At 39.0% G+C, this 20107-nt stretch overlaps 1 protein-coding gene across 1 annotated transcript in view; it reads left to right on the top strand.

Annotated features, from left to right (window-relative positions):
• The first annotated feature begins 8263 nt into the window (after window positions 1-8263).
• The window catches only part of LOC107290164 (transmembrane protein 178B-like), a 33947-nt gene continuing 22103 nt past the window's right edge, over window positions 8264-20107 (top strand). The window contains exons 1-2 of the mRNA XM_029284695.1: window positions 8264-8336; window positions 10203-10373. Coding sequence (XP_029140528.1) covers window positions 8264-8336; window positions 10203-10373 — 244 coding nt within the window. The remainder of the gene's footprint in view (window positions 8337-10202; window positions 10374-20107) is intronic.

A 20107-nucleotide genomic window follows, 5' to 3' on the forward strand; every position in this document is an offset into this window, starting at 1 on the left:
TCAAAATTCAGACGCTTGGCAACTGGCTCATGTTTATGACGGTTGCAGTGTCTCGGGGTCATGTGATCACCTTTTGCAACATTCTGACAAGCAAAGTCGATGGGGAAACCAGATTCACTTAACAACCAGGTACCAACTGCAGTTGTTCAATTAACAGTTGTGGCAAGAAAAGTCATAAAATGAGGCAATTTTCACTTAATAATTGTCTTGCTAAGCAACAGAAATTTTAGGCTCAATTGTGATCATAAGTCGAGGACTACCTGTGCTATGTACCTCCATTTCCTTAATGTCTGATATGTAACTTGCCTCAGATACCTGTATGCACTCCAGCTCATGTTTATTAGTTATTTAAAACTATATAGATTGAGTCCCTTCCTATCATATTAAGTCACACTAATAAGGTACTGTTATAGGGAACAGAGTAAATACAAGTTAGTAGTTGGTAAAAATGCAATATGTCTATCCAATTTTGTCTGATGTAAAATATAGGTAATGTCTGATTATTCTTCTTACAGAGAATACATAGATGTTAAAAGAATTTCATTGAGCTTGGTGAACAATTCTTGAGTGAAAGTCTCTGCTGTGCATTAACAAATTAACTCCCAACTTCAGGATTGTCTGACTAAAATCTCTTCATATATCTAAAGTATTGTCATGACCTTGCTTTCAGTTTCTTTAGCTTCTATTGGCTTTCTTCCATCTCATTAGAAAATTTCAGTTTCCAAAGATCAGATTTTCCACTTGGTCTCCCCTGCTTCTGCTCAAGTTGGCAATATTATGAAAATGTTTTGTAGAGCCTTGGGACTGCAATTTTCTTAGTTATTGTGCAGGACTCTTGCATGTTATACTATTGTGTTGTTGACTTGCCTTCCTTTAGAACAGTGGTTCTCAACCTGTGGGTCGGGACCCCATTTGGGGTCGATCGACCATTTCACGGGGGTTGCCAAGCAAGGCTGTCCGCCATTTTTTTGTCCGCCATTTTTTTCCTTTTCCGGCGGGTGCCTTACCTCCCTTGGGCTGGGCCAGCTGGTGGTCGGTCTGCTCCGTCTCTGCCGCTTGCCAGCTACGCCTCGGCCGGCGCAGGGGGCGGAACCACGCATGCGCGGCGCTCCCGGGCAGGATAAGTCCTCGACTTACGACCGGTTGGGTAGTCCTCGACTTACGACCGGTTTAGTCCTCGACTTACGACCGGTTGGGGGTCGCGGCATTAAAAAGGTTGAGAACCACTGCTTTAGAAGATAGATATCAACCCACAGCTATGAGATAGTAGTAAAGAAAAATGATATCTGTTAAACATATTCAATAAAGTTCCAAGGACCACAACATAGAATTCTTTATACTTAATTAGTGGTTAGCCAGATTTCTCTAATAACCAGCATAGCTATTATTAATCCTCTAAATGACTGAATTTCATGCAAATATTAATCAGCAAAAGAAGCAAATAGAACAACATAGATGTAGTCCTACAGCACCATCTTCTAGGCGCCTCCAAAAAAAGACTGGAATTGTCACGCTTTAACTTGGCACAACTAAAACTCTCTCCAGAATCTCATAGAATCCCACATTAGCTGTTATTCAGGAATATGGTAAACGTTTAACAGATCCAATAGTAAAAGCAAAGTAATTTACTGCTGAAAATAGATAATTCATATACTGTACATGCAAAAAAATCTTCCTGATGTACAGTACAAAAACAAAATCTCCGAGAGAGAGAGAGAGAGAGAGAGAGAGAGAGAGAGAGAGAGAGAGAGAGAGAGAGAGGGGTGAACGTCTTAACAGGAACTCTTGGTTCATACTGTTCATAAACGCTGGTATCATAAAAGGATCACGGAGTAGGAAAAAGAAAGTTGTAAAGGGTAAAAAGGTAAATAGACGAACCGAGTGTACACGTACCTTCATATACGAATCAAAATCTCATGCCGTTTTGTGGAAAGATTTAGCAATTCATTTTTTATTATAAATTAAATTAAGAAATGAAATATTAAATCAGATATGCAATTGAAAGTGTTTAAGCATTCCTATTAGTCCTATTGACGTCTACAATTTTCCATTCCATTCTCAATTCTCTCTTGAAAATGCCCAGTCCTTATTAGGCTATTGGGGGTTCCCTAGTATTTTTCCTGAATACTTTTGGCATATCTACAGATCAGCTTTTGCTCAATTGTAAAGAACTTCCTCTACAGGTCATTAGGAAATGGAGCTATGTTCAACTTACTCTTTTTCTTAAAACTAATGAGAACTTCCTGTATAGTTCATCTCCACCACAGAACCATGCTCAGAGAACAGCTAGCTAAATCTATTTACAGGTCAAGTAAATGCCAAGATTAACTTGACATTTCTATTAATTATTTAAGTTTGTCCTTTTCACAGAACATGTCAGCATTCAGGGCAACATATCTTGTCTTTTGCTTCCATTAATAGTGAACCCAGGAAAACCATTTTTTAAAAATTACAGAAAATATTAAAACATGAAGCCTGTTTCCTCCTTTTTCATATCAAGCTGCAAATGGATCTAAATGATGGTCATTTCAAATATTAAATAATATCTTCAGAATGGATCTCCTTCCAAATTCCTGAAAGCACCTTTCTCTGCTCAAAACTAAGAAAAAATGAAGCAATGTTCCCTCGGGGCCAAGCTAAATGTTAAATAAAGTGCTTCATACTGTACCACATACAATTTCTTTTTATTCTAGTGTAAGCATGTGGTAATAAGGAGCACTTAGCTAACCTTGGCTAATCTAAAAAGCTAATCAGGATTAGTACTTGGATTCTCATCTTCTTTACCATGAAATCCCAGAGTTGTAGGTTTAGACAGGGAAACGGAGAAAACATTTTTGAAGAAGACAGTGCTAAATCATTTCCATACAGGTACTCCTCATTTAGTGACCATAATGGAGACCAGTAACTCCATTACTAAGTGCTGTAGTTGCTAAGCAGAAAATCCATTACTAAGTGCTGTAGTTGCTAAGCAGAAAATGGGCTTGTGATCATGTGATTTCTCAATCGGCCATAAAGTAAGACATCCCATGACCACAACTTCTATGTTCTCCATTAACTCTGGTTGTTGGAAGTCAATTACCAGAAACAGAAAAATGACAATCACATGACCATGGGATGCTGCAATGGCCATAAATGCATATCCGTTGCAAAATGCCCAAATAGTGATCATGTGACTGTAAGACACACAACAATGGTTGCAAATGCAAACCTTGATTGAAAAGTTTTTTTAATACACTATCATAACTTCAAACGGCTGTTAAACGAGGCAGGAAGCAAGAGAATTATCTGTACTGATGTTAAGAAGACTACAGACTAAGCGCACAGTGGCCTGATCTACATAGGTATCACACCATGTGAAGAAGGAAAACCTGATTCCTCCTGCACTCTGCCTATTCTACATAATAATGGATCTCTTGCAAACCAACAACTACTCACAGGAGCTTTCTATCTCTTTGCAATTTAAGAAGGCTTTCCCCCCCCCCCATTCTTGTGTCAATAACACAATACTCGATCTCCGGGAGAGGTATAAACCAGTTGTTTATTGCTAAAAAGATATTTAAAAACAATAAAAACAACTATTTACAATGTTAAAAGAAACAACTTAGCTTTCGCTGGTCCCCTGCCAGCGTCCTCAGAGTAAAGCTTAGGGGGTGGGGCGATTCTTTTTTATAAACCTTGCTGGCCTAACTGCTTACTCATTGCCCGTGTGATAGGGCCATCCCTCCTAGCTTACCATAATTGCCTTGATTGACAAGGATGGGAGGGGGGAAAGGTGTGGAATTGGAGTGCAAAAAAGAGGAGGCGGGACAATCAAGGCAATTATGGTTAGCTAGGGGGGATGGCGCTATCACACACGGTATCCACAGGATATGGTTGAAAAAATAAAGATAGGGGCCATGATGACACAGTCAAAGCTCTGCCTGTTTTTTGTATGTGTGTTGCATAAAAATGAAAGGAAGGAAAGACAATAGAGAATACAGGATAATTGATGGAAGTACTGTATGAATCAATCCATATGGTTCTTCTTACAACTAAAGACTAGACTAAAGTTCAGAGCTTGTCTTTTTTAAAATATATTTTATTGATTTTTTTACAATAACAATCTTTAGTGCTTAGTAAACAGCATATTGTCTGGGTTCATATATTTAAAAAATAATAAATAATAATTAATTTCTATAATTCCATAATCAATCTATTAATTAATGATATATTTCCTTGATCTTCTCTTCTTCCAATAGTACTCTCCTTTTATCAACATTAAGCAAATATAATAATACTTTCAATACATACAAGGTTGGATATAAACACTTTTCTTCTGTTTGTACAAATAACAGTAACATCAGCATATAACAACTTTTCTGGTCTGCTTATGTTTCAGTTGTATTTATAAAAGTCATCTTATTAAGTCACTATATATCCTGTTTTCAAGATTCTTATTTAAGCTTAATTTCCTCTCTGTATTCAAACCATTCTTATCAGTCATAATTTTATCAATGTTAATTACCTTTAAATATCCAAACTTTTCATTTACCATCCCAATATTTTTATATTTCATATATTATAAAGAATACTATACTACTTATATATCGTATCCCTCTTACTGTAGGGTCCCTTTATATCCATAATTTATTCTTTTAACCATATTCAAACAAGTGTTTAATCATATAGTACTCCATCTGGTAAGTTGAATCAAATCTCTTGGATCTAACTCTAGCCTTCTTTTGCAAAGTAGCTTTACAAGTCAGTGTGTTCAGCTTGCCAGGGGATTCTTCCTGTATTTTGTGAATGTTGTTAGGAATAGAAAAGACAAGTCAGGTAGGATATGCATTTTTTGTCTTCCAAACTCTAATAATTCTCCTGGCTGCTCTATAATCCATTTTGTTAGATCTTCTTTCCTATCTTCAGGTTTATTTTGAAGTCCTGAAAAACAAGATATCTTTTCCATTTCTGTTGTTGTGGCAAAATCTTGCAAGTTTTCTTTTGTATGTATTAGACTGTGGTTCTCTTCATTTGTAGCTTCTCTCTTTGGGTCACTGTCCTCTGGTATCTGGTTTGTTTGCTCATTCTTTGTTGTCATTTTCTGAGAGTTTTTTAATTGTAGGTTTAAGTTAAAGATGTGCTCATTTATGTTGTCAAAGTTGTTTTTAATCTCATCATGATTTGAAACCATTGTCATTTGAATCTGTCACAGCATTGCATACATTTCCTTCTGGAAAATATTTGCCTTGTCTTGAAGTATGCTCCTGCAGATCTCTGATGTTTCAGGCTAGGGCCTTCAGAAGGAGATATTAGGTGTGTGGTTTCCTGCACTTTTAGATAGGTATGTAACATCCATTTTATCTCTCCCCTCCAGATAGTCTTTCACCAGTAACATAGTCTCTGTAAATAGCCTTGTCAAACCAGCCAATCTTAAAGTCCAAACAATCAAATCTTATATAGTTCTTATCTTTATATATGGTTTTTATAAATCAGTGTGTTTCCAATTATCAAAGCACCGCTAAAAGCAGTATTTTATAATAGTTCTTCTATTCAGGGGTGTTACAATTATTGGCCAGTCAAATTACAGTCCAGAATGTTTAACCACCTAGAAGATTAGCCAAAAGTCAAGGTTTTTCTTTCTCTGCAAACAATTCTTGAGCTTAGAAATCACAGCTCAGTAAGTATTTATAATCCCAGAAGGTCAGCAGTTTTTAAAACAAATATAGTTCTCACTCTGTAGTAGGTAGCCCGGTGTGTTTTCTTTCCTCTGTTCCCAGATGTTCTCTATTTGGTGAGAAGCCACTGAGGTTCAAAGGAACAAGTTGTTCTTTTTCTGGGCATCTTGCCAATTTTTGAGTCAACGCAACTGTTGTTTTATGCCCTAATCTGCCACTAGATGTCAATAGCTATTCATTTTTCAACTTTTAAAGCAAAGAGTTATTTTCTTGTAATTTCATCAATACCCTTTCAGTTGTAAAGTCATAACAGTTTTCATAATTTTCAGATTTATCCAGATTGTAGTATTATTAAGTTCATTTCAATATATTTCTGTCCCCCATAAAAATTAAATCGCTGCTTCCGTCTATGGAAGGATGGGGGTGTGATCCCCTCCCTTCTCACTTTCGGTGGATTTTTTGCCTCTTGGGGATCTTTTCCAGGAAATCAGTTACAAAATAGAAGAGAGAAGATCAATATTCTCACCCAGTTCCAAGCACGCTGTTCACAGTTGTTCTAGTTAGTGTTTTTGGACTTTGGCTGCTGGTAGCTTGGGCTAGTCACAGGTGTGCAGCTAGCCTTTTTCCTGTTGGGTTGGAGGGCTGCCCCCAGAACAAACGGATCGACCACTGTCTTTCTGTGATCCATGGGGGGGGCCCTCCTTCGTCGCCTCTCTGAGGTGACTTTAGACCCATTTAGAACCTGGCAGGGCAAAAACAGCCGAGGGGTGCAGAGCTCCACAATACATCGGCCGTTTCGCAACAGCACAAAACCAGAAGTCCGAGCTTGTCTTTGGGGGGGGGGCTGTTGGAGTCAGGTTGAGTGCTTAGACTGGGCACTTAGCCAAGTGATAAATTTGCTGCTTGGGTGGCAACTTGAGGGGGGGGGAAGTTCCTTTTCCAAAGATTGGAGCAAGCAGGGTGCAGAAAGCAAGACGAGTATAGCTGCTTGAAATCTTTCAGCATATCTATCCATATGAATGAAATATGGTTTGCAGAATGGACTGTATAATATTGTTTATTTAATGGTTGTAGCAAATGGTTAGTGTGGATTTTAATTGTTGGTGCTAGTTATTTTTAATGTGAGTTAGTTATTATGAATGTTTTATTTATACCTACCTTACTGTGGACATGTATTGTTTATATTTTAAATTATAATATAGATGTTTATGTTTTACACTATACTGTAGATATTATTATGTATTACAATTGTATTTCTTGCAGTCAAACAATTCTGAGTGGTTAATATAGAAACAACAGTTCTAGACAGTAAAGTAAGTCTTCTTTGATTTACTGTGGCATACAAATCTGATAGGCAGACAGATTCTATTACTACGGGTATTATTGATTTAAGCTCATACAAGCATTCTTCTTTCAGCTATGTAATTATCATTATGTTTCTATAATCATTCCTGCAGTAGTTTTCCTGACTTGATGTGCATCAGATGCATTTGACCAGGGAAATATGACTAGGTGAAGGCTGAGGATGATGGCAATTGCAGTCCCACAAACATTTAGGACTTAGCTGAAGAAAGCTAATGGCCTATACCAGTGATGGTGAACCTTTTAGAGACCGAGTGTCCCAAAACCACCCCACCCCACCCGCCCTCACCCTGCTCCGTCCTCACCCCACCCATCCTCAGGGCCATCCACGGCCTGCCGCATATCGCCCAGGTGGCCCTGCAGCACCATGGTGGCCACGCCCTCTGCCTGCGCCCCGCAGCATCATCTGCTGCCCAGCTGCCATGTGCTTGGCTGCGCTGCTCCACATGGGCCACACCTGGGGGTGAGAGGTGGGGCTGGGGTGACGGCGTGCGTGCCCACAGAGAGAGCTCCAAGTGCCGTCTCTGGCACTCGTGCCATAGGTTCACCACCACTGGCCTATACTTTGTCTAATTCTGGAGCAAAGAATAAATAGAATAGCTCATCCAAAATTTCTTTACATTACTAACTGCACATTTTATTCCATTCCCATAAAAAGCAACAACAAAAGGGATTGTGCCCATGATTTTCTATAACAGAGCAACAAAAAGAATCCATAACCTTGATTACTGCTCCTTGCATGCTGACAAAACCATGCTCCAGAATGCTCCCCATTTATCATATGGGGGTCCATGGCAAGACATGTGAGAAGCATTCCAAGAACACCATGAAAACTACTTAATTGTAGCGTGATTAGTAGATCCTTTTTACAGGGGGGGGAAGCCAAAGAAAAATAAAAGTGTGTGAAAGAGGAGGGGTCCCCAAGCCCCAGGTCGTGGCCCACTACCAGGCCGCAGCCTGTTCAAAACTGGCCCACAGGAGAAATGGGCAAATGCACGCAAAGCTCCCCTTGTACAAATGGAGAGTGCTTGCACTCATGTGCAAAGCACCATTCGCATGAATGGACCTTTGCCTGCGAGCGCAAGTGGCTGCCATTCATGCTAGTGGAGCTTTATGCTCGAATGCAAGCACCTTCTGCTTGCACGCAAAGCTCCATTCGCACAAGTGGAGGGTAACGCACATGTGCTGCTCGCACAAATGGAGTTGTGCATGTGCATGCCTACCACTCACTCACCCCCTCCACTCCCATGCCGGGCCAGGCCACCAAGCTGGAAAGGTTGGGGACCGCTGTGGTAGAATGTCCTGTTGCAGAAGTCAGGAGTAATACATACTACTCATTTTATGTGAAACTCATCCTGGATAACAGGAGGATATTACTAGCAGAGTTCTGGAGCTATGCATCTCTGCAGGACAGCACCTTGTTTTTATTGATATTAGACCTATTCAATTGCTTCAAATTCTGATATGGTGCATGCTGAAACATGTCTCTCTTCTCTGACCTCTTTCTTTTAAAATTGATGTAGTGGTTGATTCAGCACATCCATGTGTTCATTTCTCACTGAAAGAATCACTCTGAATAGACTTGTCTGCAGCCTTGACATTTCTGTACACCACATTGTGACAGGGAAGGAATGTCAACCAGATAGCTTTGGACAACACCGAGCAATTCCAATAACCATTTTATTATTTTCCTTTCACACCGCACTGCCTTCTGAGAGTGGCATCCTTGGCAACAGTTGTATCAAGGCAGATAAAGATTAAAAATAAAAAAATACGATTCTTCCTGATATAACTGCTATTAAAAATATTTGCAAAAAAAGTATTTGAGATGGGAATAATTTCCATAGAATTAGACATGGTAGTCTTTTGCAGCAAAATCACCTTAAAGACAAACTGAGGTACTTTGGCAAATAGATTTGGCAGCATATTATTCTTGCACCATAATACATTTGCTTGCTACTAACATCATCCAAATATTCTTGTACAGGTGCAATTTAATGTGACAGATTATTTCTGAATGTAATTTCTAGCCTGGTGTAGATACAAAAATGTGTATCTACAAAATATTTAACCACTAGTGAGCTGAAAACAAACTAATTGTGTGCTGATGCTGGTGATAGATATGTCAGCATCAGTTCTTTTATAAGGAATAGAGTTATTTGAATGGTCTTCTGGTAATAATGTTGGGGTCGTATCTGTTGTACTGAATCCCATGTGAATTCACATTCCTACATGGACAAAATCTAAACCTTATGAATGCTATTGAGGAACTCTGTATGTCTGAATTTACATTTCAGTTGGCTTAACATGTGTGAACCATTGTGATTTAGTTTTACAGGGTAAACAGAAAATATTACCCAAACCAATTATACCTTATGTAACAAGCACTCATAGTTTATTATAGTGTATGGCTTGATTAATGAAACTTAATGAGCTTGGCCAAAATGGTGGCCATGTTTGAATATGCTTGAACATATTATGGCAATGCAGACATTGTCTCATCTTGTTGTACTAATATAATCAGCTAGACATTAGACTGTCTACTGCAATACATTATGTTACGCTAGGGGTCCCCAACTCCCGGTCCTTGGACCAAAACCGGATATGCCGGAAACCAGTCCATGCAAACAAGTGAAACACCATCCGTGGGATGCAGGCAGCATGCAAAACCATGCCCCCACGGAAAAACCTCCCTCCACAGACCCAGTCCCTGGTGCCTAAAAGGTTGGGGGCCACTGTGTTACGCTGCTCCTCTAATCTCTGTTTTAAAATATACAGTCTCAATTACATTGCTATCCATAGTATTGAATATACTAAAATATGAGAGACAGGCAAGTATTCCCATGAGCCTGGAGACATTCTGTCTATTCGAAGCAAAGTCTTGTTCACATTTTTCTTTTCTGAAAACATGCCTGTTTCTCAGCTTTCATAAGATAAAGGGGATTTGCATTTTAAAGAAGATCACAGAAAGTGGAAGAACAAAGTTAACAGAAACAACAACCAAATATCTCCTACTGTCCAGGTCTTGGGGTTATGAGTTTGTATTTCTTATTCTTTAAAATCAATGAAACAACACATCTTTTTGCAAACATTAACATGATGTTCATGAGAAGAATTCTACTCTAGCAAGTCACCAAATGTTCAGTGTAAGGCTTAGACTTTTAAATCATCAAGTCAAACAATGAGTAATATTAACTGGACCTTTATTTCCCATTGCAGATTTACGCCGAATGACAGCCGGTTTTATGGGCATGGCAGTGGCCATCATCCTATTTGGATGGATTATCGGGGTGCTGGGCTGCTGCTGGGATCGAGGCCTTATGCAGTATGTGGCAGGACTTCTCTTCCTCATGGGAGGTAAGGAGAAAACAAGTTGAAAATACATGCCCCCTTTAACTGCATCAAATGTAATTGCAAGGTCCTAGAAAACGATCCCCTATTCAGTTATTATAGAAATCAACAGCAATGTGCTTAAAGTTTTCTATAACAACTGGTTTTTATAATTAGATATAGGTAGTCCTTACTTAACAACTGGCCTGTTTTAGCAACTGTTTGAAATCATGGTGATGTTCAAAAACTAACTTTACAATGAGTCCTTGCACTTATGACCACCACAGTGTCCCACAGTCACATGTTCAAGGTTCAGGTGCTTCACAACAGCTGGCATTGATGACCATCTGGTGTTGATGACCATCACAGCATCCTGCAGTTATGTGATTGCTCTGTGGGTGCTTCACAGCCAGCTTCTGACAAGTCACCCGAGAAGCCAGCAGTAAAATCACAAGGGATCATGGAATCTTTGGCTTAAAGACTGTAGCTGACTTGCTTAACAATTGCAACAGCAATGAGATTATACATTTGTTGTGATCACATGATGTCCAGTTTAATTATCATGTCACTTAGTGACACAGTTTCTGGTCCCAAATTGGCCATTAAGTGAGTACTACTTGTATCAATTTTCTTGTATACTGCTTAATTTAACTTCCTTTTTTAAAGCTTATTTTATTTTCCCACTTTTTGAAATGCTGCCTACTGGTGCTGTTAGTTAGTTAGTTAGTTAGTTAGTTAGTTAGTTAGTTAGTTAGTTAGTTAGTTAGTTAGTTACTTACTTACTTACTTACTTACTTACTTACTTACTTACTTACTTACTTACTTACTTACTTACTTACTTACTTACTAAATTTATCCCTATAGAGCACTGAAATTGAGCTTGCAACCTGAGTCTGAGACTGGCTCTACCAATTCATAAAAAATGTATCTATTTTACAAACTTCTACCTTTGTCCTGATTATTGGTATCTCAGTTTGTTCCCCTATCTCTAGGCCTCACAGGGGATAGGGGAAATTCCATGCTCTGGTTGTTATTCCATCCTACCCTACTATACCATAGCATGTAGATCAGCCTCAGTTTAGTTTGTTTTCTGGGGTGATGCACTGCTAAACCAGCCATAAGCGTTCCTTTAGATCTTCTGATAATAATTGGCCTGTTTGGATAATCAAATCCCTAACTTCCTTTTTATACCAGATCTCTGAGTGGATGAGGAAAATCCCCAGTGTCTTGCTATTGTTTTTGCAGTTCCACCTTTTCTTCAGACACTTTGGATATTCTTCCTCTTTCCATGGAAGTCAAGTTTGCCCAAATTGTAAAGATTCCCAGTTGATGGTGCTGGGTCTCTTAAAGTTCTTCTAGGGCTGATATGGTCAGTGACTTGACTTTCCAATGTCAAATGTTGCAACCAATCCATAGACAGACAATGACTATCGTTAAGGGCTAGTTTGTTCCTAGAGGATGCCCAGGAGTGATTTCTTATCATTGTGTTCCTTACTGACTTATCCTTATCATGATGGCTTACTTATTTAGACTCAGTTGTCAATTAAAACAAAACAACAAAAAAGGAGTCAAATTCTAGCTAGTCCAGAACCGACCCAGATTGGATCCTGCAACATTATCCTGGGACATATATATTTGCCTTCATTATGTCTTCAACATAAATAATGTACTGTCATTCACTGTTTTGCCAGTATTAATCATGGACATACAATTAATCATGGACATACAATAAGCATTCTAATAATATCCTATTGTTAATAAGTCAAAAGCTGTATGCTCCAAAATATCTCTGTTTGACCTTATGAATCTGTGTAGACTCCAGTCCAAAACCAAACCATGAAATCCCTAATATTACTCCCACTAATGAGGAACTAGCACCAATGCTAGCATAGTCCTATCATTCTGATGTTGGAAAAGGTGTCTTATGCCATCGTATATCATTGCATGCTCTACATAGAGCATATCTTATATTCAGGACAAAAACCAAGAATAACATCAATCTTTTTATGATACTTGCCCATCTTTAATCAGTGTAACCAGATAATTACATTTCCTTAAGGTTGCATGCTTTAGCATGTTTCAGAAATGTATGTTCTCCATTGCCATTTGACTATTGTTGATAGAGTCCATCACTGAAGCTGCCTTAAGTTCTCTGCCATTGTGTTAGTTATGAGAATATTGCTAAGTGAAGGGGATTTTTATAGCCAGTAGGGCTATAAACATAGGGAAGATTGTCCCATCTCCCCTATGTTGACCCATCTCCCCTATGTTGACCATATGTTGACCCATCTCCCCTATGTTGACTACATTGATTACTGTTTAAGGCTTGATCCAACTTGATTCCTTTTGGCCTGCTTACCTAACTTGGGTTGAGAGGACAGAATCTACTGCAGTGTTAGATAACAATGAAGATGGTTGATGTTTATGGAGATTCTCAGTCATCCAAGTCATGGTTGTCCCAAAGATGTTTTTGCTTGAAGTTATTTTGCTTCTCATCCAAGAAGCTTCTTCAGTTCTTCAGTTTCAGAACTGAAAAAGCTTCTTGGATAAGAAGCAAAATGTCTTCAAGCAAAGACAAAGAAAAGTCTAGCTGCCTTTTGAAAAAGCATCTTTAGGACATGAAGTTGGCCACAGTTTTGAGATGAATGTGGTGGTAACAGGAAACATCTAATTTTTAAGAGTCAGAATAATATTATTTTTTATTGTGTTTGTTTAAAAGAACAGTGAAAGTTTTCAGTGAGGTATTTGATTTTGTACTTTTGTCTATCAGTGGATGGGAGGAACCTGGAACTATACAAAGATGAATAAGAATGTAGATCAAATGCACTGAACAGTAATTGTTAATAGGAAAATTATTATTAAATAGAAGCATTGCATAGATTTCAATTATAGATCCAATGCTATTCAATATCTTTGCCAAACATCTGAAAAAAATTAAAAACAAAACATTGCTGACAAGGAAGGACCTCTGAAATGGCAAACAAAAGCAAATAAATCAATTCTAATAAGCAAATTCAAATCTTTCGCTGTGCTTCTAAAAGCTCAGATTTGTCAATTTTTAACTGCATTTTTAGTTACAGTTGAAGAATGGTACTAAAAAGAGTCAAAAACAAAATGACTACCTGCTGACTCTCACTTCTCTCCCCTGAGTCACTAGCCTACTGTATTTTTTTCAGAAGCCATATTTAATCTGTGGCTAAGGAATAGCCTGAGTTATCATAGGGTGAAACAGCCTAGAAAGAGGAATATCAAAAAGCAACAAGCTTTGAGCTCCTAGGTTCACACACACATGCCTATACTCTTAGACTAACATTTATATGTATTAATATTTAAACTATTAACTATGACCATCTAAGTAGCTTTGGTTTTGTCCAGAAGTTATTTCTCATTGTAACTGTCCTGTCTAATTTTTGCAGTCCATTGAATTAAAGATATTCGGTATTAGAATACAGATGGTGCTTTGGATCAGCTTTGCCAGGCTGGTGTCCCAGTGTCCCTGCACATTTAACAAATTTTAGCTGGTCCAGCATGCACCTGCCCAAGTAATTATGGACAATTATTGCATACTGAAGGAGATGTCTTGACTTACAACCAGCCTCTTAGCGACCATTTGAAGTTACGATAGACCTTCCCAGGGCTACTTACAACCTGGATTTGCAGTTCTGATGGCCAGAACCCCCTTTGATCACATGATTGCATTGGACATGTGGCAAATGGCCTGTATTTAAAATTTCCATTGCTAAGAAAGGTAGTTGTTAAGTGACTTTTGCCCCATTTTATGACCTTTTTGCCACAGTTATTAAGCAAATTACTGCAGTTGTTAAGTGAATCATGAGGTCATTAATACGGCTTCCACCAGTGATTTGGCTTGTCAAAAACTGGTTAGGAAAGTTACAAACGATGATCACATGACCCCTGGACAGTGCAACTGTCATAAATAAATGCCAGTTGTCAAGCACCCAAATTTTGATCATGTGATCATGGGGATTCTGCAACAGTGTGAAAATTGATCAAAAGTCACTTTTTAAAATGCCACTGTAATGTTGAACAGTCACTCAACAAATGGTTGTAAGTTGAGGACTACCTGTATTTTCAGTTTCTGACAAAAAGTACCCATTGCAGATCATGGAATAGCTTAAGGATACCACAGAAAAGATCATAAAAAATCATGGTGACCCTCTTAATGACCAGTACAAGTGATGACCATAATTCCAAGCTCAATTACAGTCTTAAGTCAAGGACTACCTGTAGCTTCTAGGCAGATTGTCATCTTTAAAACTCAGGATCTGTATATCTCCAAGGTTGCCTTTTTCAAATTGACTTTATCTACCCAGAGAGGTTTGTGAGAGTCATTACACCCAAGGGGATGCCAACCCAGAGAGAATCTACATCAGGGGTCCCCAACCCCCGGTTCATGGACTGGCACTGGGCCACGGCATGCCAGAAACCGGTCCGCGCAAACAAGCAAATCCCCATCCACAGGATGCAAGCAGCATATAAAACCACGGCCCCTCTGGTCCGCAGAAAAATCTCTCTCCACGGAACCGGTCCCTGGTGCTCAAAAGGTTGGGGACCTCTGGTCTTTTCAGGGATGGACCAGGTAGTCGGGCAGTTCTTCCCTATTTCATTTTCAAAGAGCTCTAGAAGTATAATTCTTCAGAAATCTGACCCCTGCTTCTCTCAGCCCATCTACGGTAAATCTATAAGAAAAAGTGGAATAAGTGTTCACTAAACCAGAGCTTAGCACTGAAAGTTTGACTCAGTGCACAGATTGTATTAAATCTCTGTTTCTGTAATACTGAACATATATAGTTAAACCACATTTAAACCTAGCACGCCATGCTAGCTGGGATTGTAGGGTTAAGTTTAGAGTTCACTGTGTCATATGATTGAAGTAAATTGGGTCTGAATGTGTTTTGTTAGTATTGGATTAGCATTTCGTGACCTCAAGCATTGTGACTGGTAAACTAGGGCTTGTAGCCTAATGCAGTCTGCAAACTCACCAATAATGGGAGAACCAAGCTGGTGTTAATCGTTTCCTAAAAATATCCAAAAATCAAGAAAGAATTGGCAGACAATGGGAGAAAATCACTTTTCAGCTTCTGCCATGTAATTATAACAGGAAGTAAATGAGATCTTTCTGAACTTTAGGATCAGTTGCAAATTGGAACAGATTACTCTGGTTTACATTAACTGATATCCTTCAGAGATAATGGAGTACAACACCTATTAACTAGAGAAACCTATCTATAGACAGCATTAGTTGAAGATTATAGTCCAAAACTGAAAGGTGCCAGGTTTAGAATACCGGTATATTGAAGGGTGTTATTTTTCCATTATTCAACCAACCCAAAGTTTGCAGCATGAAGGTTAAAGGCTTGTTGCATCTGTCAGAAACAAACATCTGTGCTAGGGGAGCTTTCTAGTTATATAGCTGTTGTTTTGTTTTCAGTCAATGTTCTAGCACAAGACTCCCCATGTGAGTTGATTTTAGTCTCATTGACTTTAAAGCTCCATGCAGCCAGCTTTAAAATATTGATGGCTTGTATTCAGTGTTGCCTGACTCGCTTTTATGGAGAATAAAAAAGGCAATTATTTTGGAGCTTTGTTTGTTTGTTTGATTTTTTAGAGCTTGATATTTTGGCCATCTGATGAAAAATAATGTCAGTACAAATGTATTAACTTCCTCGGTATTTTTGACAAAACAGATCACCGTCAACTCAGTATCAAACAAACAACAGACTAAGAAGGAAATGCCAGTATTTTCTTCATGGTGAATTTATTTGATTTTTGTTATAATTTTCTTGGAGTGCAGCTCAGGCAGTGGGATGCATGGCTGCAGATAATTCGATATATTAACTTACTACTATCCCTTTTCTGAAACAAAATATTTTCCTTCCATTTAACTATTCACAAGTACTGCCTATTAATGCAATATTAATGTATCTGTAAAGCATCTCATGAAAGTCTTCCAATTTCACATGTGAAAAATCCTTGTTACATATTTTGACACAGAATAATCTGCTGCTAACAGTGACTAAAGAAAATGAAGGACACTTAAGTATATAATAAAGCAGGGTCATTTAGGAATCTAGTTAATTGTGGGATTTTAGCAGATAAAAATTTTCTCCTGTCAAAATTCCCTCTTTTGCTACATAATGCACCACTATACAAGGATGCTATTCCCATTTACATTTAATAACACTAAAAGGATAGGGATTCTAATGAGGCTGTCCTTATGCCAAAGTTCAATTTGCATCTTAGGTGAATTCAGCCCTTGTGGTTGGATTGTTAAACCATATTTTTTTAATGAATCATTGTGGGAATGCAGCTTGCTTGCACACTGCACTTAGGCACAGATTCATACATGTGTATGAATTTCAGCTTTCCAGGAATTCTCTAACATTTTGGGGTTTCAAAATCTAAATCCAAATGCAAAAATGCTAGAAGATTCTTGGAAAGTCAGTATTCAGACAAATCAGCTATCAGTTGACACATCGAAGTGAACCACATTTACACACCATTCAAAAGAGTCAATAATAAACCGAGGAAGGAAAAAAAGGACTACAAAACATCTCTCACTCGCTTGCAATGATGATGTTACCTTGTTGAGTAACAAAATGTCTGCAAGTGAAAGCAACCAAGCTTAGAGAACACCAAGAACTTCACAGTTCAATTCTGAGCTACAAATATTCTCTTCTATCAGATTTCTTTTCCCTGCCAGTTCTTATTACTCAGCATAACAAGGGTTTGAACTCAACATTGAATCTGATTGTATCAAGAGATTTGTCAAAATGAATCATTTGTAAGCTATTATCTCATATTCTCACATTTAGAATCCCACGGAGAGGGTGCAGTGCCTTAGGATGTGTTACACATTGGCATTCAAAAATGTCTATGCAATGAGATTTAAAATAATTGTTAAAATAATATGCTTTCCTTAGTTCAAATTACAACCTTGGGCAATAAGTGAAATGGTTTCTCAGATGTTCCCCATTGATAGTTATATACCTCTTTTGTTTTTTTCAGTACAGAATTCATACTTATTTACATTGGCCCAATACAGTAATTAGGAACTTCATTTGCAAATCTTTGAAATAGCTTGCCTACACAATTTCTAGTATTTTAAGAGTAGTTCATTTAGATGGTGTAGGGTTCCTGCCTGAGCAGGGGGTTGGACTCGATGACCTCCAAGGTCCCTTCCAACTTTATTATTATTATTATTATTATTATTATTATTATTATTATTATTATTATTATTATTATTGTTGTTGTTGTTGTTGTTGTTGTTGTTGTTGTTGTTGTTGTTGTTGCCTGTATTTACCAGGTTTGTGTGAATATGCATTTTATTTTTGGAAAAAATAAATAACCAAAGCTGAAACTTACTTGAAATTAAGAATGAATACAGTAACTCTGGTCTTTGGATTGGTGAACTGTATAAGCCACCCTAGTAAGTTCATGATAACTTATTTCCAAGTAAATAGATATAGGATTACTGACTCAACACATAAACTAAGAATGATTGAAGTTTTTCTCACATCCAAAAGAATTTGGTTCTAGAGCAGGGGTGTCAAACTCAATTTCATTGAGGGCTGCATCAGCATTGCGGTTGGCCTCGGGGGGCTGGGTGGGTGTGGCCAGGGTGGGTGTGGCCTACTGGGTGGTGTGGATGGAGTGGGTGTGGCCTATTGGGTTTGCATGGCCAGCTCTACATCGTTCGATACCTGTGGGGGCCTAGGCAGGAGCGGGACAGATCTGAGGGTCTCTGGCAGAAGGAGTGGGACCGAGGCAAGTGCCAAGGCATGGTCCACTGGAGAAGCTTCACTGCCTGCTGAAACCCCTCCGCCGGAGCCCATCAAGCCGGATATGTGAAGTAGGTGAGGGCCATTTGCTGGCCACTTCTAAGCGATGGTGCATTTCTTCATTCCTCACAAAGGGTGACACCTCCCCAGCATGCACCCAGGGGGCAGGGCTGATGTGGCAGGGGCTGGTTCCTCGCTGTTTCCAGATGGCTTTGTGGAGCTAAGACTGAATGTGTTTCATCATAGATGGCCACCACAAAATTGTACATTGGCTCCCTCCCGGCTGGCCTGGGCCAGGGCCAAGGCAGTGGGGGCCGTTCCCTCACTGTTTCCAGGATGGCTTCGCGGGCTACTTCGCAGGCCGCATCCGGCCCCCGGGCCTTGTGTTTGACATGTCTGTTCTAGAGCTTCCATCTCAGCAATAAGCTTTCATAGCTTAAGCAATGTGTTGTAGGAATTTATGTCAACAGGACTTTGTCCACATAGTGGCTGGATTCCCACAATATGCTAAACTATATTTTATTTTACCATGGTTTATTGACTATATCATCAAGGGAGAGGTCACATATAATGCTTACAACATAAACTTTGATAGTCTATGGAGATTCTCAGTCATCCAGGTCATGGTTGTCCCAAAGGTGCTTTTTAAAAAACAACAACTAGACTTTGTTTTGCTTGAAGACATTGTGCTTCTCAACCAAGAAGCTTCTTCAGTTCAAAACTGAAGAAGCTTCTTGGATGAGAAGCAAAACGTCTTCAAGCAAAACAGAAAAAAGTCCAGTTGCCTTTTGAAAAAGCACCTTTGGGATAAACTTTGATTGCAAACCTGAATGGCTAGGATTACACAACATTGTAAAGCAAACTAAATATATTTTGGACTACAATTCAAAATGGTCCTCATTTAGTATGGCTTAACAGGATGCATGAACCCAATGTATTTGTGTGGGAACAATTTCTGAACCAAATTTGTTTCCAAAATTCTAGTAATGATCTAACAATAATGATGTCAGAATCCAATTATATTTCATCTCTAGTTATCAACTATGGAAAACCCCATTTCTGCCTTCTCTGGATTCTGTCATACGATGAAGGGAAGGGGGTGAACAAAGGGGCTTTATGGCCCTCACTTCCTTCAGTATACGTCAAAGGGACTGGATGTGGATATCACGAAAAGGACTAACAATAACAATGGGGCCATTATCCTTTCATGTAATCCTTTCTGAAGTCTCTCCTCCCGGCAGTGAGGAAAAGGGGGTGGGAATGTAATGCCTGGGACTGTCGCTGGAAGAAGGGGGTGATGGAATGGGGCTACTGGGGGATCCCTTAAAACCTTGAATGGGAGAGCTTGGACCCCAAGTCCTGTCTAGAATGCCTGCAACCAGCTTTCTCTTAATAAAGATGCCTGTTGGAAGAAATATTCCAAGAGTTCTGTCTTCTTAAGATGCAAAGTGGGGTGGGTCCTTACAAATATAATTGTTTTTTTCTTTCCTAACATTACCACAGACTTTCATTAGCCTTTAGAAGTTCCATAATCTTCAGTTTATAGAACCAAGGATCTTGTGTCCTGAAGATTTTTATAGAACTTAGAACTTACAGAAGTATAAATGGGAGATTATGAAAGTTACAACCCAGCCTGTCAGGAAGGTGGTAGCATACTCCTTTTTTCAGTGTCCTCTTTGCTTTTCAGGCTGGAAAAAATAGATCATCAATGAGTATTGGGAAATACAGCTCCTGCAACTCCTTTACTTTGGTAAAAATAATTAACACCAGGGCTTTTTTTCAGCCGGAACGCGGCGGAACCGCGTTCCGGCACCTTTTTCCGGGCCGGCCGCACCGGAAATAGCCCCTCCCACACCGGAAATAGCCCCTCCCAAATTTTACTTGCATTCCTGTTCTCTAAAGGGGCGGTCCTAGGGTTTGATGAGGGCGTGGCCAGGTTTGAGTTCCGCCACCTTTTCT

This window comes from Protobothrops mucrosquamatus, unplaced genomic scaffold (genome assembly GCF_001527695.2).
Source record: "Protobothrops mucrosquamatus isolate PMUCROS unplaced genomic scaffold, P.Mucros_1.0 scaffold849, whole genome shotgun sequence".
Classification (NCBI taxonomy): domain Eukaryota; kingdom Metazoa; phylum Chordata; class Lepidosauria; order Squamata; family Viperidae; genus Protobothrops; species Protobothrops mucrosquamatus.